The sequence below is a fragment of the Callospermophilus lateralis genome, chromosome X (assembly GCF_048772815.1).
Source record: "Callospermophilus lateralis isolate mCalLat2 chromosome X, mCalLat2.hap1, whole genome shotgun sequence".
Classification (NCBI taxonomy): domain Eukaryota; kingdom Metazoa; phylum Chordata; class Mammalia; order Rodentia; family Sciuridae; genus Callospermophilus; species Callospermophilus lateralis.
This window is the reverse complement of record NC_135325.1, coordinates 38,708,730-38,728,935: the sequence shown is the minus strand read 5'-3', so window position 1 is coordinate 38,728,935 and position 20,206 is coordinate 38,708,730. Positions and strand designations below refer to the sequence as shown.

At 38.1% G+C, this 20,206-nt stretch overlaps 1 protein-coding gene across 2 annotated transcripts in view; it reads left to right on the top strand.

Annotated features, from left to right (window-relative positions):
• The window catches only part of Phf8 (PHD finger protein 8), an 82,283-nt gene that overhangs the window by 33,429 nt on the left and 28,648 nt on the right, over positions 1-20,206 (top strand). Inside the window, exons 9-17 of one of the 2 annotated variants that reach the window (XM_077106715.1) lie at positions 3,824-3,911; positions 4,249-4,355; positions 6,062-6,153; positions 9,506-9,595; positions 11,417-11,719; positions 12,492-12,595; positions 18,394-18,572; positions 19,019-19,104; positions 19,804-19,937. In XM_077106715.1, coding sequence (XP_076962830.1) covers positions 3,824-3,911; positions 4,249-4,355; positions 6,062-6,153; positions 9,506-9,595; positions 11,417-11,719; positions 12,492-12,595; positions 18,394-18,572; positions 19,019-19,104; positions 19,804-19,937 — 1,183 coding nt within the window. The remainder of the gene's footprint in view (positions 1-3,823; positions 3,912-4,248; positions 4,356-6,061; positions 6,154-9,505; positions 9,596-11,416; positions 11,720-12,491; positions 12,596-18,393; positions 18,573-19,018; positions 19,105-19,803; positions 19,938-20,206) is intronic. The other variant, XM_077106716.1, reaches the window with a different exon arrangement.

Sequence of the window (20,206 nt, the reverse complement as noted above, 5' to 3'; positions counted from 1 at the left end):
ATTTATTTGTTTTTATGTGGTTCTGAGAATTGAACCCAGTGCCTCACACATGCTAGGCAAGTTTTCTACCACTGAGCTACAACTCCAGCCTTGAGCTCTCATGAGTTTGAGACCAGCATGTGTAACATGGTGAGACTACACCTCAAAAAATTTTCCTTAAAATTTGTGTGAATATAGTTGTTCATAGTATTACCTTTTTGATGTCTTCCAGATCTATCCTCTGTTTCCTTCCTGATATTATTTGTGCCTTCTCTTTTATTTGCATTAATCTTGTTAGAGTTGGTCTATTTCATTGATCTTTTTAAGAACCACCATTTGTTTCATTTATCTTTTCCAATTTTATTGATTTCTGCTTCTATCTTTATTTTTCCTTTCCTCTGCTTGCTTTGGATTTACTTTCCTCTCCTTTTTCTAGTCTTAATATGGGAGCTTAGATGATTGAAGACTTTCCTTCTTTTTTTTAAATATTTTTTACTTGTCAATGGGCCTTCATTTTTTCTTATTTACATGTGGTGCTGGGGATTGAATCCAGTGCCTCACACATGCTAGGCAAGCACTCTAGCACTGAGCCACCCCCCTAGTCCCTTTTCTGATGTAAGCATTTAGTGCTATAAATTTCCCTCTCAGTACTGATTTAGCTGTGTCACATATTTTGATATGTTGTATTTTCATTTTTGCCGCAGTCTGGCTGGGCACAATTCAGGAGCCACTTGTCAAAAGAAACTAACTTTATTTTTAGAACCACACAAGATAAACAAAACAGCTCCTCAGGAAAAACCCCTCAGAGCCCAACTGCCACCACCGGCTTCCCACAAGCCACACACTCCAACAACCTCTTCCTCCCACAATCCTCCTGCTCTTGAGGCCGATTGGCTGGGTCGCATGGGCGGAGCCAAAAAAGTCCCCCAATGAGCAGCTCCGTGGTCTGAAAGGGCAGGGAAACAACCCAATGAGCATCACCGCAGAGGAGCCAATCAGCTAGATGTTGCTGGGGCCGCTGTGAGCCAATCATCAGCTGGCAGTCTGAAAGTTTGCTGGGGCCCCTTCAGCTCATCAGCTGGCAGTCTGAAAGTTTGCTGGGGCCCCTTCGGCTGTGGCTCTCAACACATTTTCATTTAGTTAAATTTGCTTTTGAAAAAAAATTGAGATATAATTCACATAGCATAAAATTTACTACTTTAAAGGATACAGTTCAGTTGCTGAGGCAGGCTTTGAACTTGCAATCCTCCTGCCTCAGTCTTCCTGAGCGTGCCACCATGCCTGGCAGCAGTCACTTAATATTCCTCCCTCCTCCCAGCCTTTGGCAACTACTTTTGTACTTCCTTTGTGTATGAGTTTTCTCCCTTGACTATTTCACATAAATGGAATCATGTAATATGTTATCTTTTGTCTCTAATCTCTTTCACTAAGCATGTTTTCAAAGTTAATCCATGTTATAGTATGGGTTTATAGTTTATGGGTTTATAGTTATGTTTATGGGTTCATGTTATAGTTCTTTGTTCTTTTGAATAGATAAGTAATATTCTACAGTGTGGGTTTTGTCACATTTTGTTTATCCATTCATCAGGTGATAGTTGAATTTTTGTATGATGCTGAGGATCGAACTCAGAGTGCTCTACTGCTGAGCTATATTCCCAGCTCCACCATTTTTTTGATTTATGAATAATGTTGCTATGAATATTCATGTATAAGTTATTGTGACAGCATAACAGGTTGAGAATTTCTATTCTGAAAATATGAATTCTAAAACGATCTATAATCTGAAACTTTTAAAAATGTGTGTGTGGTGCTGGAGATTGAACCTGGGGTTTTATGTATGGAAGGCAAGCACTATACCACTGAACCACAACTCTAAAATCTGAAACTTTTTGAGCACCAGCATAATACATGAAAACTTCACATCTGGCCTGGTCACATTCAAAACACGGCTAAAAATAAATAAAAATTCCTTTAGCATATGCACATAAGGTAAATATGAATCATAAATGAATTTCATGTTGACTTGCATCCCATCCCCAAGATGTTGAAACTTTTGGTCACAAGCATTTCAGATAAGGGATACTTAATCTGTATTTTCAGTGCTCCTGGTTATGTACATGGGAGGGGAATTGCAGGATGATACCGTCACTGTTTATCTTTTTGAGGAACTGCCATACTAGTACTGAAGCAGCTGTATGTACTGTTTACATTCTTGGCAATATAGTTTCAGTTTTTTTTATATCCTCCCTGATACTTGTCATTGTTGGTCTTTATGATTATAGCCAGCCTAGAAGGTATAAAGTATTATCTCATTGAGATTTTTATTTCTGTTTTCTTAATGACTATTGATGTTGAACATCTTTCCATGTGTTTGTTGGATGTTTGTATATCTTTTTTTTTTTTTTTTGCAAAATGTCTATTCAAATCATTTGCCCATTCTGTGATTTCGTTGTCTTTGTATTATTGAGCTGTAAGAATTCTTTATACATTTTGGATACTGGACCTTTATCAGTTACTTTATTTGAGAATATTTTCTTTCATTCTTGGAAATTGTCTTTTCACTTTCTTAGTAGTATCCTGGGAAGCAAAAAAGTCATGAATTTTGATGCCCAGTCAATCTATTTTTCTTTGCGTATGCTTTTGATGTCTATCTGCAGAACTGTTGAAGATTTATGCCTCTGTTTTTCTTCTGTATGTTTTATAGCTTTCTTGTTCTTATATTTAGATACTTTATTAATTTTGAGTTAATTTTTATGTATGGTATGAGAAAAGCATTCAATTTCATTATTTTCCATGTAGAATACCCTGTTGTCTAAGACAATTTGAAAATTTTTTCTTCCAATGAATTATCTTGACACCTCTATCAAAAATCAGTTGATACAGATATATGGATTTATTTCTGGACCTTGAATTCTGTTATATTGATTTTGTATCATTGCGACAGTAACACTGTTTCAATTATACATTTGTAGTAAGTTTTGAAATTGGGAATTTTTAATTCTCCAACTTTTTTTTCAAGATTGTTTTGACTCTTCTGGACCTCTCAAATTTTATTTGCTATAGTTATTTTTAGTGGTTGGTCTAGTTATTAACATTATATATTTATAGCTTATCACAGTCTACTAGTATTTGCATTTTGGCAGTTTAAGGGAAGGGTTTTGGTCTCATATTCTCTGAAGTAGTTTCAGGGAACCCAAGAATGACCTGGACCACACCTAGAGAACAGTGAATGTAGAGGAGCCAGTTTGGAGGTTGTTGCAATAGCCAAGATGAGAAACAATGAGGGATCTGAACCAAGGCATTAGTATGATGGAATAGAGGGAGAAGGGGAAATAAATATGGAAAAGATTTAAGAACAAAAATCACAAGGTTTCAGGAAGAAAAGGGCCACATGGAAATTGTGTTCTAAATGGGTGCATGCTTCACAACCAACCTGTAAAATAGATATTTAGCCAGGAAATTGCTGAATTTGAACCCAGGTCTGTATAGCACAAAAGTTATTTTTGTTTTTCTCTGGGTAGAGTTAAAAGGAGGCATTATGGCAAGGACGTGATATCCTTAGAGAAGAGAGAGTGGTGAGACAAGAGTAAGATTTTTTTGTAGTGGGGAAGGAGGCAAGTGGAAGTTGTTTAACCTCATAGGTTGATTCAGTTCAGGATTATAGTGATGGCAGACTAGGCCAGGTTGGCCTAGTATTGAAATGGTAGAAGAACTAAGAATGTTCTGAGTCACTCTTAGGCCAACTGTTCTTAAGGAGTTGAGATTAAACTGAGCAAGCAGTAGAGATGTCAGGAGGAAGAAATGTCTTCTACCAGCTATGATTTTTGCCTTGTTAACTCTGCAGGTTGGATCCATGCTGTTCTTACCCCTGTGGACTGCCTTGCCTTTGGTGGGAATTTTTTACACAGCCTTAACATTGAAATGCAGCTCAAGTAAGTCCTGAAGTTGGTCATTCCTATGCACCAGAATTCTTGGGCTCTTCCATAAAGTGAGCAGCACAGCATAATAAGAGGCAGGACAATCAGAAAGAATGGATTCTGGTTCCTGATAATATTTAGCTTGAGAAAATATCTTTTCCTCACTTAGTAGTTATGTGACTTTGGGTAAGTCATATAACTTTTGAGGCTAAAGTTTTCTACTGTATAATTCAAGGTTTTATGGATTTATTGTGAGAATCAGAGATAGATACATGGCATCCAGAATAATACCTGGTTCATAGCATGTGCTCAGTAAATGGATTCTTGTAATTGTTATGTCTCCTCTTTCCAGAGCCTATGAGATTGAGAAGAGGCTAAGCACAGCAGATCTTTTCAAGTTCCCCAACTTTGAGACCATCTGTTGGTATGTGGGAAAGCACATTCTGGATATATTTCGAGGTATGGAGCCCTTTGCCAGCTCTTCCTTTTGCCCTGCTCCCTAGAGAGAGAGAGAATATGAATAACTATCACCTCAGATTAGATACAGTGGTATTCTATCACCACAAAGACCTCACTATGAATATCAAAACATCATGTTGTACACCTTAAATGTAAACAAAAAAATGTAAAAAGCAATAAATTGCTACTTTAAAAATGTTTCTAATAATATCTCTTTAGATTATCACCCACTTTCTTCCCCTGCACTATCCATAATTTCTGAAAACCAATATTTTCCATCTCTACAATTTTATCATTTCAAGAATACTATATAAATGAAATCATACAGTGTATCTTTAGAGATTTGTTTTTTTTTTTTATTCAGCATAAGGTATGGCAGAGCATGGATTTAAATATATTTTTTTAAAATTTTGGTACCAGAAATTGAGCTCAGAGGCACTCAACCACTGAACCACATACCCAGCCCTATTTTGTATTTTATTTAGAGACAAGGTTGCACTGAGTTGCTTAGCAACTCACTTTTGCTGAGGTAGACTTTGAACTCACAATCCTTCTGCCTCAGCCTTCTGCACCACCACCACGCTCAGCTTAAATCTTTTGTTGTTTACCAAATATAGCTGAAAAAATTGGATCACAGTGAAATTATCACTATTTCCTGCTAGTTAAGGTCAGAAGCACAGTTTGGATTAGTCAAGGAGTTTCCTGGATGTGTTTTCGAGTACTGACCATCCTGGCATCATGTTGATTCCTGGGTATCAGCCCAGATGGATGCCAACTTAACTGGTTTTCTCTTTCTTAGTTTGTTCTGAAATAGAATGAGTCCCTTGTTCCGGCCTGAGACTTATTATTTTTTTAAGGTGACTTGGCTAGGAGGAATCAGTATTTCAGAGTTACAAAGGACCTAAAAGCCCAATGAGTACAGTTTCCTACTCAGAACCTTAAAACCTTATTCTACCACCTGGATAGACTCTGACTTAAGTGTTCAATCAGGAATACTGCCTACTTATTACCTATCCTGAAGAACTTGTTTTTGTAGAAATCCTTTATAGAGCTTCAACCTGTTTTTTTTTTTAAATATTTATTTATTTTAATTGTACACAATACCCTTATTTCTATTTATTTATTTATTTTTATATTGTACTGAGGATCAAACCCAGGGCCTCACATACACTAGGCGAGCACTCTACCGCTGAGCCATAACCCCAGCCCTTAAATCTGTTTTTTTTTTTTAAATTAAAGCCTATCCTGAAGAAAGGTAAAACACAGATAATCCATCTTCTACACTGATGATTCTTTAAATCTGTAGTAATTATGGTCCTCCCAAGTGTTCTCATTTTGAGACCTAAGAGGCAGAGTAATGCAATGGTAGGATCACAGCCCCAGAAACAAATAGACATGGTTTAAGTCTTGGCTCTAGTATTTATCACATATGTACATCCTTCATTGAGTTTCAGTTTCCTAAACTGTAAAAAGAAGATAATAATTCCTGGCTTGCAGGGTGGATATAAGGATTAAATAAGGTAATAGATGTTAAGTGCCTAGCCTGTAAGTAAGTGGGTTCTCAGCAAGTGAATACTGTTAGAATAACTGAGATCTTGAGTTGAGCTCAGAACCCTGAGCATTTTTCTGGTTCCTGAACAAAGGTAACAGTTCTTCACTTCCCTGCATGGGTTTTGTTGATATTACATTCTTCTTTCCCCCTTTAGGTTTGCGAGAGAACAGGAGACACCCTGCCTCCTACCTGGTCCATGGTGGCAAAGCCCTGAACTTGGCTTTTAGAGCCTGGACAAGGAAAGAAGTAAATGTTTCTATTTCTATACCTCCTCAGGAGTTCTACACTCTGTAGGGACTGGCTTTGTATAGATAGATACTTTGGTGAGATAGAAAAAAGACAAGAGGCTTGTAGGCTCCTGGATATAGAGTAGAATTCTGGACTAGGATTCCTTGAATTACTTTATTTATTTATGGTACTGTGAGTTGAACCCAAGGGTACTCTATTACTAAGCTATAACCCCAGCCAATTTTATTTATTTTTGAGATGGGGTCTTACTCTGTTGCCCAGGCTGACCTTAACTTTCAGTCCTCCTGTTTTAGTGTCTCAGGTAACTGGGATTACAGGTACCACCATACCAGGCTCCTTCTGGTCTTTTTTGTGTATTTTTAAAAAATAATTGCTATTGCATTGTATACTCAATTTTGTATGAGAGTCTGTTGGAATACCTTAAGTTTCCTGTGTTATTCCAGAGTTATCCATAAACATTAGTAGTTTAAATTTTATTCTTTAATAGTTACATTATATTCTTTTACGAGGACATACCATCTTTACCTAATCACTTGCTTATTGTTGCTTCCTTTTTATTTATTTGGAGGAATGTAGTCACAGAAAATCATACAATGAATATCTATATGCATCAGTCTTAGTCCCTCATCTCCCCCCCACTTATCTATTTTTTAAAAAATATTTTTCAGTTGTAGATGGGCATAATATCTTTATTTATTTTTATGTGGTGCTGAGGATTGAACCCAGTGCCTCACACATGCGAGGCAGGCGCTCTATCTGAGCTACAGCCTCCTGCCTTGTCTCTTAATTGTTCCTTCAGAATAGATTCCTGGAAGATCAATTACTAGATTGAAGTCTATGAAAAAATATAAGGCTCTTGATACATACTGCCAAAATGGTATTTTAGAAATGTATCAATATCTGTCTACCCAACTGAGTACTAAGTAGGTATAAAAGAGAATAAGAAAACTCTCTATGTACTGATTTCCAGAATTTGTCAAGTGAAGATACAGAATTGTATGTATAGTATGCTATCTTTAATATGTTCAAGGATGGAAACAATAATTGTTTTTGTGTATACTCATATTTGCCTGAAGATACAATCTGGAAGAATTCAGAAACTTTAAGAAAGTGGTTACCTGTTGTGTAGGGATTATGGGGCTGATGTCAGAGACAAGGTAGGAGTGAGGCCATATATTATATATATATATATATATATATATATATATATATATGCACACGCGCATATATGCACACGAGATTTTTGAACCATGTGAATTGACTACATTTTCAAAATTTTTAAACAACTGACTTTAAGAAATACAAAAATTAGAATAAATAACAGTACATATTTAGGCTTCAAATATTCTACCAACTTCTTCCCTTTCATACAGTGGCTTAAGGGTATCTTTTATCCATTGTAGGCTTAACCTGCACAATCTCTCCATTTTCTGTTGCCAGACTTCCCCACAGATATTTTTAGACTTTATGTTTAGGGCTTTCTCTTACTCCCTGAATTCACCTATACCTGGGCCTTAGACTGTGATTCTGCTTCTATGCACTCTTCAGGCATGGCTACCTTTAATTTCACCTCTGATCCCTTCCCTGAAGTAAACTTTAGAGTGATTCTGTCCTAGGAACAGCAAAAGGGAAGTGGGTGGGTGAATCCTTAAGCATTCATGCCCTGAGTCAGAATGGACCTGGGAACCAAGTAATGGCCCTGAGCAGCATCACCAAAGGGGGTTGGGGGAGAGTAGGATGCAGTTCTGAGGAACCCACTCTCAAGAAGAAGTCTTTTGTGAAAGCCAGATGACTTTCATAGGAGGCATTTCTTCCCTCACATTTCCAGAGTCCCTGGTCTGGGGGAGAAGGAGCCATTAAAGATTATCCAGCTGGGTCACTTGGGTTCCCAGCCACCTAAATAATTCTAGATATATTACAAAAAGGGGGAAAAGAATAAGACCATGAGAAACAAGAAGGAAATGCTGAGAAATTTGTCAAAGTCAGTCCTCTGGATTACAGAAGTGAAGTGAAAAGTGGTGGAAGAAATCACAAGGGAAAACTTTGCAATCATCAAAAAGAATGGTACACATTGGCATTCTCCTGTAATCCCAGGTACTCATGAGGCTGAGGTAGGAGGATTGCAAGTTTGAGGCCATCCTGGGCAACTTAATGAGCCCTGTCTCAAAAAATAAAAAAAAGGGCTGGGGGATGTAGTTCAGTGTTAGAGCATCCCTGGGTTTAATTCCCAGTACTAAAGTAAACAACTATCAGGTATCTCCCTGGGTAGCTGTTGCACTTGCCTTGGGCCTGTAGGTGCGCAGTAAGCACTGAGTTCTGTCCTCCCAAGTGGAGGGGATTGCTTGTTCCCATTGATCTTAAGATTAAAGTCCTTGGCTTTATAAGGTCCGTGACCCAAGCCCACAACTGAATCCCTAAAGTTTCTCGATACTGTCCTTTATCAGATATATGTTTTACAAACATTTTCTTTCAGTCTGTGTCTTGTCTCCCATTACTAGAAGTTTTTCAAATACAAATTCTTTTTGGTGGGGGGGCACGTGTGCTGGGGATTGAACCCAGGATCTTGTGTTAGCTAGACAAGTGCTCAATCACTAAATGACATCCTCAGCCCCAAGGTTTTTTGTTTTTTTTGTTTTTTTGGAGGTGGGGGGTACCAGGGATTGAACTCAGGGGCATTCAACCACTGAGCTACATCCTCAGCCCTATTTTGTATTTTATTTAGAGACAGGGTCTCACTGAGTTGCTTAGCACCTCTCTTTTGCTGAGGCTGGCTTTAAACTCTTGATCCTTCTGCCTCAGCCTCCTGAGCTATTGGGGATTATAGTCATGCACCACTGTGCCCAATCTCAAGGTTATTTTTTATTTTTATTTTTTAGTTGTAGTTGGACACAATACCTTTATTTTATTTATTTTAACGTGGTGCTGAAGTTCGAACCCAGTGCCTCGCACGTGATAGGTGACACTCTATCACTGATCCACAACTTCAGGCCCTCAAGGTTATTTTTGATAAGTCCAAATGATCATGTTTTTCTTTTCTGGTTCATGCTAGTTATGTCTTAAGAAATCTTTGCCTATCCAAAGGCCACAAAGATATTCTCCTCTATTCTAAAGGGTTTATAGTTTTAGGTTTTACGTTTAGGTCTGTGATCTATTGCATATGGAATGGAAGGGGAGTGTAAGAAGTGAACTGAATTTTTTGTTAATGTGTGGAAATCTAATTGGTCCAGTACCAGTTTTTAGAAAAAAAGAGTACCCTTTCTCAGTTGAATTGCCTTGGTTGGTTTGTTGAAAATTACAACAAATGAGCCATTTGTGTGTGGGTCTGTTTCTTGTGCCTCTTGTTTGACAGGCTCTGCCAGACCATGAAGATGAGATCCCGGATACGGTGCGGACCGTACAGCTCATTAAAGATCTGGCTAGGGAGATCCGCCTTGTTGAAGTAAGAAACATTGGGGGAGGGAAGGCATTTGGGAAGGGCTCGAGACTCAAATGTCAGGTCAGGACTTTGTAGTTGGCATAAAGCCCAAGGGAAGTGTTGGAAAGACCCCACCAAGGGGTCAAGTCAGTCATTAAGGTAATTATTATGTGCTTCAAATGTATGTAATGCATTGGGAAAGGCTCTTAATATACATGAATAATGCAGGGCCTGTCCAACAAAGAACTCCTAGTTAAGAAGAAGATCCTGAACAAAATTAACCTCTCCAAGCCTCAGTTTCCTGAACATCTTTAAAATGAGGATAATTGTACCCAATCAAGTATTGTTAGTAGGAATAAATAAGGTTTGAGCATTTAGTATAGTGCTTGGCACATAGTAGGTGCTCAAATTCTGGTGGTGGGTGGTGGTAGTGGTAGTTATAGTTGTTGTTATTATTAATATTTTGACTCAGTCTCTGCATTCTACAAAATGACAGTTCTCTCGGGTTGAAGATGATTACAAAGCCATGTTTCAACAGGTGGCATATACTACGAGGCAGTAAGGTATAGTGGTAAGAGACTCAGAGAAACCTGGGTTTCTAGTTCCTGCTGTGTCACTTGAAAGCCTTTCAGAGCCTAGTTTCTCCATCTTTAAAATGGGAACCAACTTTACCAACCTTTCAGAACTTTGGTACAATTAATAGCTAATATATGTAGAGCTCCTTCACACAGTGCCTGGCAGAGTAAGTACTCAATAAATGTGAGCTGTTGTTATTAATAGACTTTGTAGCAGAGAGAACAGTGTGGGCTGGTGAAGTAGCAGGGACACCAGAGGAGAATTGGACTTGAGGATATTTAAACTGTCTTTTTAGCTCAGGAGCAGTAAAGTTCCATTTTAGCACCCAGGGCATGCATCTGTGCTTAAGGGTGGTCAAGTGAGCTACTAGAAGTTGGACTTCTAGCCTCACTGCTTGCAGTGTTTCAATCCCCAGCACAAGTGTGTCCACAGTGTCCACCTCCTACCTCATTTTCCTTCACTCCAAGTGTTAAAATCCTTCAGGATTTAGTTAAGGCCTACCTTTTCTCCAGTTCTTCCCACTCAAGTCAATCTTGGACACACAGTATACTTTGGGCTGGTTGAAAGAGAACTTAGAGCAATCTGGTCCATTGGCTTTCAAATGTTTTAAAGTAATAGAATCTTCTTTTCAAATGAAATCTTGTGTGCAAAGCCCTGTGTATACAATGAGTCAAAGCACAGCTGCTTTGATTAAGATGAAGGTGGGAGGCTTAGGGCTCTATTTGTTCTTCTCATCTGTTTTCCACCTACCTTCAGTCCCTAGAGCTTCTCCCCAAAAGCTCTAAAGAATCCCAGAAATATTTGTAATTCTCATGTCCAGTCTAGTCCCTTAATTTTAGAACTGAGCAAACAGAACTTCAGGGTAGTCAGGTAACTTTCCTGAGTCACATAGCTAGCTAGTAGCAAAATTAAGTTTGAAACCTCTCTCCTCCTCTCAAATCCTATAGTCCTAAAAATTTGAATCACACAGTTTAATAGTTGATTATTTTCTGTTGTATGTCAGCTACTCTTGGAGTTGTTTCTCTCCAATTTTGACAATAGTGCTGGACCTTTCTTTTGCTCGTCTTCTCCTTATTTGTCAATGGCTGGGCAAAGAAATGCCACCCAATAAATTCTTGATGACTTGTGTAAAAACTAGGGTGTGCATATGTGGAGCATTTGTAAGCTACTTCCATGGCAGTACTGCGAGTGCCGGGAACAGACCTCTGCTCTTAGCATAGAGAACCCTTGAGTAAGCTCTAACCCCCTCATGTACTAACACTCTTGTAGGACATCTTCCAACAGAACGTTGGGAAGACGAGCAATATCTTTGGGCTGCAGAGGATCTTCCCAGCCGGCTCCATTCCCTTAACCAGGCCAGCCCATTCCACTTCAGTGTCCATGTCCAGGCTGTCACTGCCCTCCAAAAGTGTTCCAAAGAAGAAAGTCCTGAAGCCCAAGGAACTCTTCAAGAAGGCAGAGCGAAAGGGCAAGGAGAGTTCAGCCTTGGGGCCTGCTGGCCAGTTGAGCTATAATCTCATGGACCCATACAATCATCAGACACTGAAGACAGGCTCTTCCCAGAAAGCAAAGGTGGGTGCTGGCCCATGGGTTCAGCCCAACCCTTTTGGGTCCCTTGGAAGAGCAGAGTTTCAAAAGGACAGACTATCCTATCTTGCTCCCACTTCCCTTAGAACCCCTAGTGTTTGGCTACCAGTCCCACTTATTTAACTAGCATTTATTGAGACCTTTTCTATGCTGGGCACTGTGATAGGTGCTGTGGATGTAACTCTCAAGAGACTGATAGGTTAGTAAGAAAAATAGGCATTAAAACAAATGAATGCAATGAAGTGTTGTGGATGCTACAATGAAGGGTATGTGTGGGACCCTGAGAGACAGAGGTGGGTTGAGTCTGTCTTAGTAGGAGAGGTGATCAGGAGCTCTTTTCTAAAAAAAAAAAAAAAAAAAAAAAAAAATATGACATTTGAGCTGAATCTTGAAATGCTGGGATTGAAATGAGATTTTAGAACATTGTGTGTCAGATTGGAGTCTTGAACAGGTCCTTGAGAAAAGCCCTCCCCCAGGGGTCCACCTTGCATCAAGATTATGGTGCCCTCCATGGGCATGTGAAGATGCCCCTCTCCTTTTTTTTTAGGGAACATGTTTTACAAGATTGGTAGATTTCCCCTGAGCCATACATTCTCAACATCCTACTCCTGTGATTATTGGGTGGTGGTGGGGAGATATAGTAGAAGGTTCAGGGGGTTTTGACAGTGAACTCAACCAGTGAAACCAGAGGGAACTGGCCATCTTCATTCACCTCGGAGTCTCAGACTGGAAACAACTGAGCCTCCTCCTCCTGCAGTTCAACATCACTGGTACCTGCTTGAATGACTCAGATGATGACTCACCAGACATGGACCTTGATGGGAATGAGAGCCCGCTGGCCCTATTGATGGCTAATGGCAGGTGAGGTGGAAAAAAGAAAAACAGTTTTTGGGATGTCATTGGCAATATCCCACTAAGACAGGGAGTGGAATTGGGACCCAGGGGTTTGACAAGGGTGGGGGAGGGCTGTACTTAGGGCAATACCCAGATATTATCATGTATCATTGCTTATATTAGAGAATCATGGTGGGTAGGAGCAGGGTTGTGGAATCTAATTGGCAATTCTGAGAAAATGCTTATATAAATCTAGAATTTCAATAAGTCAGTGGGATGGAACCTCAGGCTGAAAACAAAAAGTATTTTATTGGTCAGAAGCATTAGTGTTTTATATACCTTTTGACTTGTGATTTGATTTTTGGAATTTTGTTTATAGAAATCTTTGCACAAGGGGCTGGGGATGTGGCTCAGGTGGTAGCGTGCTCGCCTGGCATGCATGCGGCCCGGGTTCGATCCTCAGCACCACATACAAACAAAGATGTTGTGTCTGCCGAGAACTAAAAAAAAAATATTAAAAATATTCTCTCTCTCTCTCTCTTCCCCTCTCTCTCTCACTCTCTCTTTAAAAAAAAAAAAAAGAAATCTTTGCACAATTGTGTAAAGAGAAATGTTCACTGCTCAACTGCATCACTATTTGTAATAATAATTAGAAATGGTCGAATATTCATCAGTGAATGTTAGATATATAAATTATGATATGTCTTACAGAATGGAATACCATGTAGTTGTTTGAAAAAATGGGACATTTTTAATATCCATTGACACAGAAAGATGACCAAGATATATCCATATATCTACAAGTATATAGATATATCTATCTATCTATTTTTGAGATGGGGTTTTGCTATGTTGTCCAGGCTCTTCTTGAACTCCCGTGCTTAAGGGGTGCTTCTGTGTTAGCCTCCCAAGTAGTTGGGACTACAGAGAGTTCAGCCTTGGGGCCTGCTGGCCAGTTGTGCCCCGCTTTAAGATATATTCTCAAGTGAAAAAAAATTAGGTTACAAAATAATGTATAAGAATAGTTCCATTTTATTTTTTAAAAAGTCATGTATGCACACATGTATGTGTATGCATGTGTAGTCCTTTGTTTGAATCCCAACTCTGACACTATATTTACTGTGACACTTTGGTAATTCAATTCATCTTTCTGCATCTTAGTGTTGTCATTTTATCTGTTCTACATATGAAGCTTGCTTTAGGATTATTGGGGGATTAAATAACACAATATGTGTAAAATTCTTATTATGGTGCCTGGCACATAGTAGATGCTTAATAAATGGTAGTTCTTATCCAAGTGCTGATAAAATGGAGATCAAAGGTAATGATGATGATGTGGGTATGGCCAAAAGCTAAGTAGTTCATCAGTAAACCCTGAAATATGTAGGGAAGCAGAGGCAGGGGAGGGCAGTAAGGGCTATCACCTGGATACTCAGAACACTACAGACAGCAAAGTCAAGAGTCAAGTACAGAGTATGAATAATGTAGAGACACAATGATGATACTTTAATAGCCTTTTTGTAGAAAAGGGCTCACTTTAAATCTCGAGGGAGAGTGTAGTATGTAGTAGTTCTGTGTGACTGGAAAATAAGAAAATGGAGTAAGGGTAGAGCAGATTCTGAAAGCACAACTGTTCTTGGGGTTTGAAAACTGAGTTACTGAAGAGTAAGATTACAGAAAATTTTGAGCATTGCCTTCGTTCAGAATTCCTGGTAGGTTTCCTGGAGAGGAAAAAATTGAGAGCCCTAAAACTTCAGTTTATAATGGCCATTGAGAATACTGGGAGGTATTCCCCCTTCCCCACCAGTCTTTCTCTTATGCTTCTTCTCTTACCTGCTGCAGCTGTCAGAAGCTATCATTAAGTGAATAGAGAGTGTCAAGGTGTAAAAATATTTACAGATCATAATGATAATATGTTTGGGCTTTTCTTCAAATTCAGTGTTTTGCAGGGAGTGAGGTGTAGATGAAACAAGATTCGCTGTATGTTCACACTTGTTGAAATTTAGCTAGGTACTAGATGGGAGTTCATTGTATATTTTTATTTTTGTATATGTTTGAAATTTTTCATAATTAGAAGTTAAAAGATCAGCGTATGAATAACATTTATTGAGCATCTGTGTTGTATCAAACTCTGTCTTAGCTATTTACATTTTATTTAGTCCTCAAAACAACCATCAAGGTATTGTTATTCCCATTTTACTTAAGTGATAACTGAGGCCCAAACAGCTTAATTGTACTAGTAGCCATGGGCACTTGTCATGCATTAACTCATTTTATCTTCCAACAAGTGTATGAGATAGAAAATATGCCAATTTAATAGGTCAATTCTCCGAAAGATACTTCAACAAAAATGAGTATTAGATGAATGTGTGAATACACTGATTTATCAGAAACTTGTTTTCTTTTAAAAAACTGTTTAATATTGTTTACCATATGTAACAGGATTGCTGAAGCCATTTTTGAATTTTTTCCATTTCCTTCATAGATATGTATTTTTGATAGGCATACTTTTTGTAACATGAGGTACGCTGTGATGCTTTGATTCATAATACACTAGGTAGTTATCAATCCAGAATAATTATTTACTTTTTTTAGTTGTATGTGAACAGCATGCCTTTATTTGTTTAGTTTTTTATGCAGTACTAAGGATTAACACCTAGTGCCTCACACATACTAGGCAAATGCTCTGCCACTGAGGTACAGACCCAGCCCAATTATTTACTTTTTACCTTTTTTTTTTTTTTTTTTGTACAAGGGCTTGAATGTGGGATAGGGGAAGTTTCCACTGAGCTATATCCCCAGTCTGAGTAATTATTTCATTATGATGCATACAAGTTCCTCTTTTTAACTGTTTTAAGATTATAATGTGTTTCTATTAGGTATAGTCACCCTGCCATGCTGTAGAATGTCAGAACTTATTCATCTTCTTGACCAATAATTATGTACCCATTGATTGACTTCTTTATTTTCCCCTTTCTCATTTTCTCCCTGGTCTCTGGTAACCAACCACTACTCCATTATCAACTTTTATGAAATAAACTTTTTAGGTTCTTCTTATGAGTGGGATCTTTTGAGGTATAATTTATATACCATAAAACTAACTTTCAGGGGCTGGGGTTGTGGCTCAGTGGTAAAGTGCTTGCCTAACATGCACAAGGCACTGGGTTTGATTCCCAGCACCATATAAAAATAAAAACAAATAAAATAAAGGTATTGTGTCCATCTAAAAAAAAAACTGACCTGTTCCAAGTATACAATTAAATGAATTTTAGTAAATTTATAGAATCATGCATCCATCACCACAATCCAGTTTTTTGTTTGGTGATGGGGATTGCACCTAGCATTCACACATGCTAGGCATGCACTGTACTACTACTCAACTAAATCTTAAACCCCAGAATCCAATTTTAGAACATCTCTTTCATGCTCAAAAGATTCCTTATGACCATAGGCACTCATTCTCATACAATCTCTAGCAACTGCTGATTTTCTTTCTGTCTATAAATTTGTTTTTGTGGATATTTCACATAATGAAATCAAGTAACATGGGCTTCTTTCAGGGCATGATATTTTTCATATTCATCAATGATTTAGCATGTTTCATTAGTTGGTTCCTTTTTATTGTTGAATAGTATTGTGTTGTATAGATATACCACTTTCATTTATCCATTCACAAGTTAATCATCTTTTGGATTGCTTCAACTTTGGAGCTATTCTGAATAATGAATGATGTTCTAAGCATTCATGTTCAAGTTTTTGTGTGGACATATACTTTTGCTTCTTACTTAGAAGTAAAATTGTTAGATCATATGATAACTCCATGTTTAGCTTTTTAAAAAACTATCCAACATTATTCTAAAGTGTCTGTACCATTTTAATTTCCACTAGTAATCATGAGTTTCTGAACATACTGACCACCACTTGTTATTGCTTGCCTTTTTGATTATAGCTATTCTGGTGGGTATAAAGGGGGTACCTCATTGTGTTTTTAAAAAATATGTAAATTGTGTGTGTGTTTGTGTATATATATATATATATATTTTTTTTTTTCTGTGGTCTTGGGGATCAAACCTAGGACCTGGCACATGCTAGCTAGGTAAGTGCTCTACCACTGAGCTACATACGCATCCTTCAAAATTATATATACTTAAGGTTTACAGTATGATGTTTTTGATATACATCTACGTTCTGAAATATCAAACTAATTAATACTTCCATCACCTCACATACTTTCCATCTCTGTGTATATACGTGTGTGTTTGTATTAAGAATACAAATATTTTAGGAAATTTTAAGTACGTAGTATAGTAGAATTGATTAGAGTCACTTTGCTGTATATTAAATCTCTAGAATTTATTCATCCTACATAAGTGAAATTTTGACCAATGTTTCTCCTACGTTATCTTACTCCTAATACTATTTTACTCTTTGCTTCTATGAATTTAACTTTTTTAGATTTCACTTTTAAGTGAGATCAATGCAGTGTTTTTCATTCCATGTTTGGTTTGCTTCACTTAGGAGAATGTCTTCTAGGTTGTCACCAGTGTCAGGATGGTTTTGATTTGCATTTTCCTAATGACTACTGATGTCAAGTATCTTGTATGATTATGGCCATTTGTACATATTACCTTTGGAGAAATGTCTATTTAGACTTTTTGCTTGCCTTTTTTTTTTTTTTTTTTTTTTGTACTGAGGGTTGAACCCAGGGGCGCTTAACCACTGAGCCACATCCTGAGCCCTTTTTAAATATTTTATTTAGAAACAAGGTCTTACTAAGTTGCTGAAGCTGGCTTTGAACTTGTGATCCTCTTGCCTTAGTCTCCTGAGCTACTAGGATTGCAGGTGTACACTGTCTTGCCTGGCTTTTGTTTGCCTTGACTTGTCTTACTACTAAATTTTAAGAGTTCTTTAAATATTCTGTGTACAGTTCCTTTACCTGATAAATAATCTTTAAATTCTTTCCAATCTATGGCTTGACTTTTTGTTTTCTTTTGTTCTTGTTTTGTTTTGAGACAGGATCTCGGTATGTTGCCCAGTCTTGTCCTAAATTCCTGGCCTCAAAAGATCTTCCTTCCCTCAGCCTCCCAAAGAATTAGGCTTCAGGCATATGCCACCATGCCCAGCCTTACTTTTCATTTTCTTAATGGTTTTGTTTGAAGCACAAAAAATTTTATTTTTACCTAATTCCAGGTCACAAAAACATTTTCCTGTTTCCTTCTATGAGTTTTATAGTTTTAGCTTTTATATTTAGATCTGTGATGCATTTTGAGTTAACCTTTCTGTATCATGTGAGGTAAGGGTGCTCATTAATTTCTTTGCATCTAAATATCCAGTTGTCATAGCACTCTTTGTTGCAAGAATCATCCCACACTGAATTGCCTTAATACCATTGTCAAAATCAGTTGACCATAAATTTAAGAGTTTTTTCTGGATTTTCTATTCTTTTCCACTAAACTATTTAATAGTCTGTTCTTGTTCCAGTATTACACTCCCTTGATTGCTATAACTTTTTAGGTTATAATTTTGAAATCGGGTAGAGTCAGTTCTCTGATATTTATTCTTTTCAAAATAGTGTTGGCTACTTTAAATCCTTTGCATGTCTATGTACTATTATTTTGTCATTTACAGAACAGCTAGTTGAATTTTGATAGGGACTGCATTGAATTTATAGATCAATTTGGGAAGAATTACTACCTTAATTTTTTTTTTTTTTTTTTTGGTGCTGAGGATTGCACACACCAAGCATACATTCTACCATTGAGCCACACCCCCAGCCCTGCCCCGTTACATGACTCTTTTTATGTTCTCTTTCCCTTTCTCTCTAGTACTAAGAGGGTGAAGAGTTTATCCAAATCTCGGAGAGCCAAAATTGCCAAGAAGGCAGACAAGGCAAGGCTGGTGGCTGAACAAGTGATGGAGGATGAATTTGACTTGGATTCAGATGATGAATTGCAGATTGATGAGAGATTGGGAAAAGAGAAGGCTACCCTGATAATAAGATCAAGTGTGTATCTGTTTTTCTCTTTCTTGTCCTACCCATTTTACATTTGTTTTTGACTCCCTTGATAAACTCAAAACCTATTCCTGAGCTTGTTGGCATTCTGATTTACCAGGCTGTGTAGTTCTCCATCATTTTCTTTCCTTTAGAGGTTTAATTTTCAGTTAATTCCTCATGTTTCTTTCTTTTTGTGTGTGTGTGTGGGGGTGGTAACCAGGGATTGAACTCAGGGGCACTCGGCCACTGAGCCACATCCCCAGCCCTGTTTTATATTTTATTTAGAGACAGGGTCTTACTGAGTCACTTAGTGCTCACTGTTTCTGAGGCTGGCTTTGAACTTGCGATCCTCCTGCCTTAGCCTCCAGGAAATTTAGTCTTATTTTCTTTCTTCTGATTTTTTATCTTGGATGCTAATCTTAGTTTCATGATAAGTATATTCCATTGCTTTTTAGAATTTCCTCGGAAGTTGCCCCGTGCTAAGCCATGCTCTGACCCCAACCGAGTTCGTGAACCAGGAGAAGTTGAGTTTGACATTGAGGTAGGTGCCTTCCCTGTGTCTGGTCTTGTGTTCATTCTGGTCACAGAGACAGAAAACAGACTATAATTTTAGTTGAAAAGGGGGCAAAGATATCCTATGCATTCAATTATTTTGTGGGGGATAGGGTGCTGGGGATTAAACTCAGGGGCACCCGACCACTGAGCCACATCTCCAGCCTTATTTTGTATTTTACTCAGAGATAGTGTCTCACTGAGGTGCTTAATATCTCACTTTTTGCTGAGGCTGGCTTTGAACTCTCAATCCTCCTTCCTCAGTCTCCCAGGCTGCTGGGATTATAGGCATGCACCACTGTTCCAGCTACAATTCTTGAAATATTTATTAAGTAAAAGATTGTATACTGTGCAGCATGTAAAGGAATATTACAGTTTAGTTGGAAAATTTAAAAACCCTGTAATACAAAAGAGAATAAAATCCAATGTGATATAGCAAAAAGTTATCTGATGCAACTTGCACAAATCATTTTACTTCACTAGACCGTTTTCCCTATTTGTAAAATAGAAGGTATGCTGCTTCACAAAGATGTTTTAGAGATTAGGATGAAAGAATAAATACTTTGCTTAGTATTTTGTCTGCACTTGGTGCTCAGAAGATATTAGGAGTCAAACTATCCATCTTGTATTGGGGCCTCAGCAGACCAACCCTGGGCAGCTGAGTTGATGTGCTCTCTTCCCCCAACAGGAGGACTATACAACAGATGAGGACATGGTGGAAGGGGTTGAAGGCAAGCTTGGGAATGGGAGTGGAGCTGGTGGAATTCTTGATCTACTTAAGGCCAGCAGGCAGGTGGGGGGACCTGACTATGCTGCCCTCACGTGAGTACTGTCTTTGATCTCCCATTTCCAGGAAATGAGACAGCATCACCCTCTCCCATCCAAGGAGCTAGGCAACTAATCATCATATATTTATTGATCCATTTAAATGGACAAAGAATTATCCAGAGCATTTAGGCTGAAAGAATAAAAGTAGACATGAAACCTGTCCCAAGGAACTTCAGATCTGACAGTGATAGGGTGGATAGACTTCAAAGGGGTATCAGTTCTGTGCTCTTTGGAAGTTGGAAGAGAGGCCAAAAGAGTCAGAG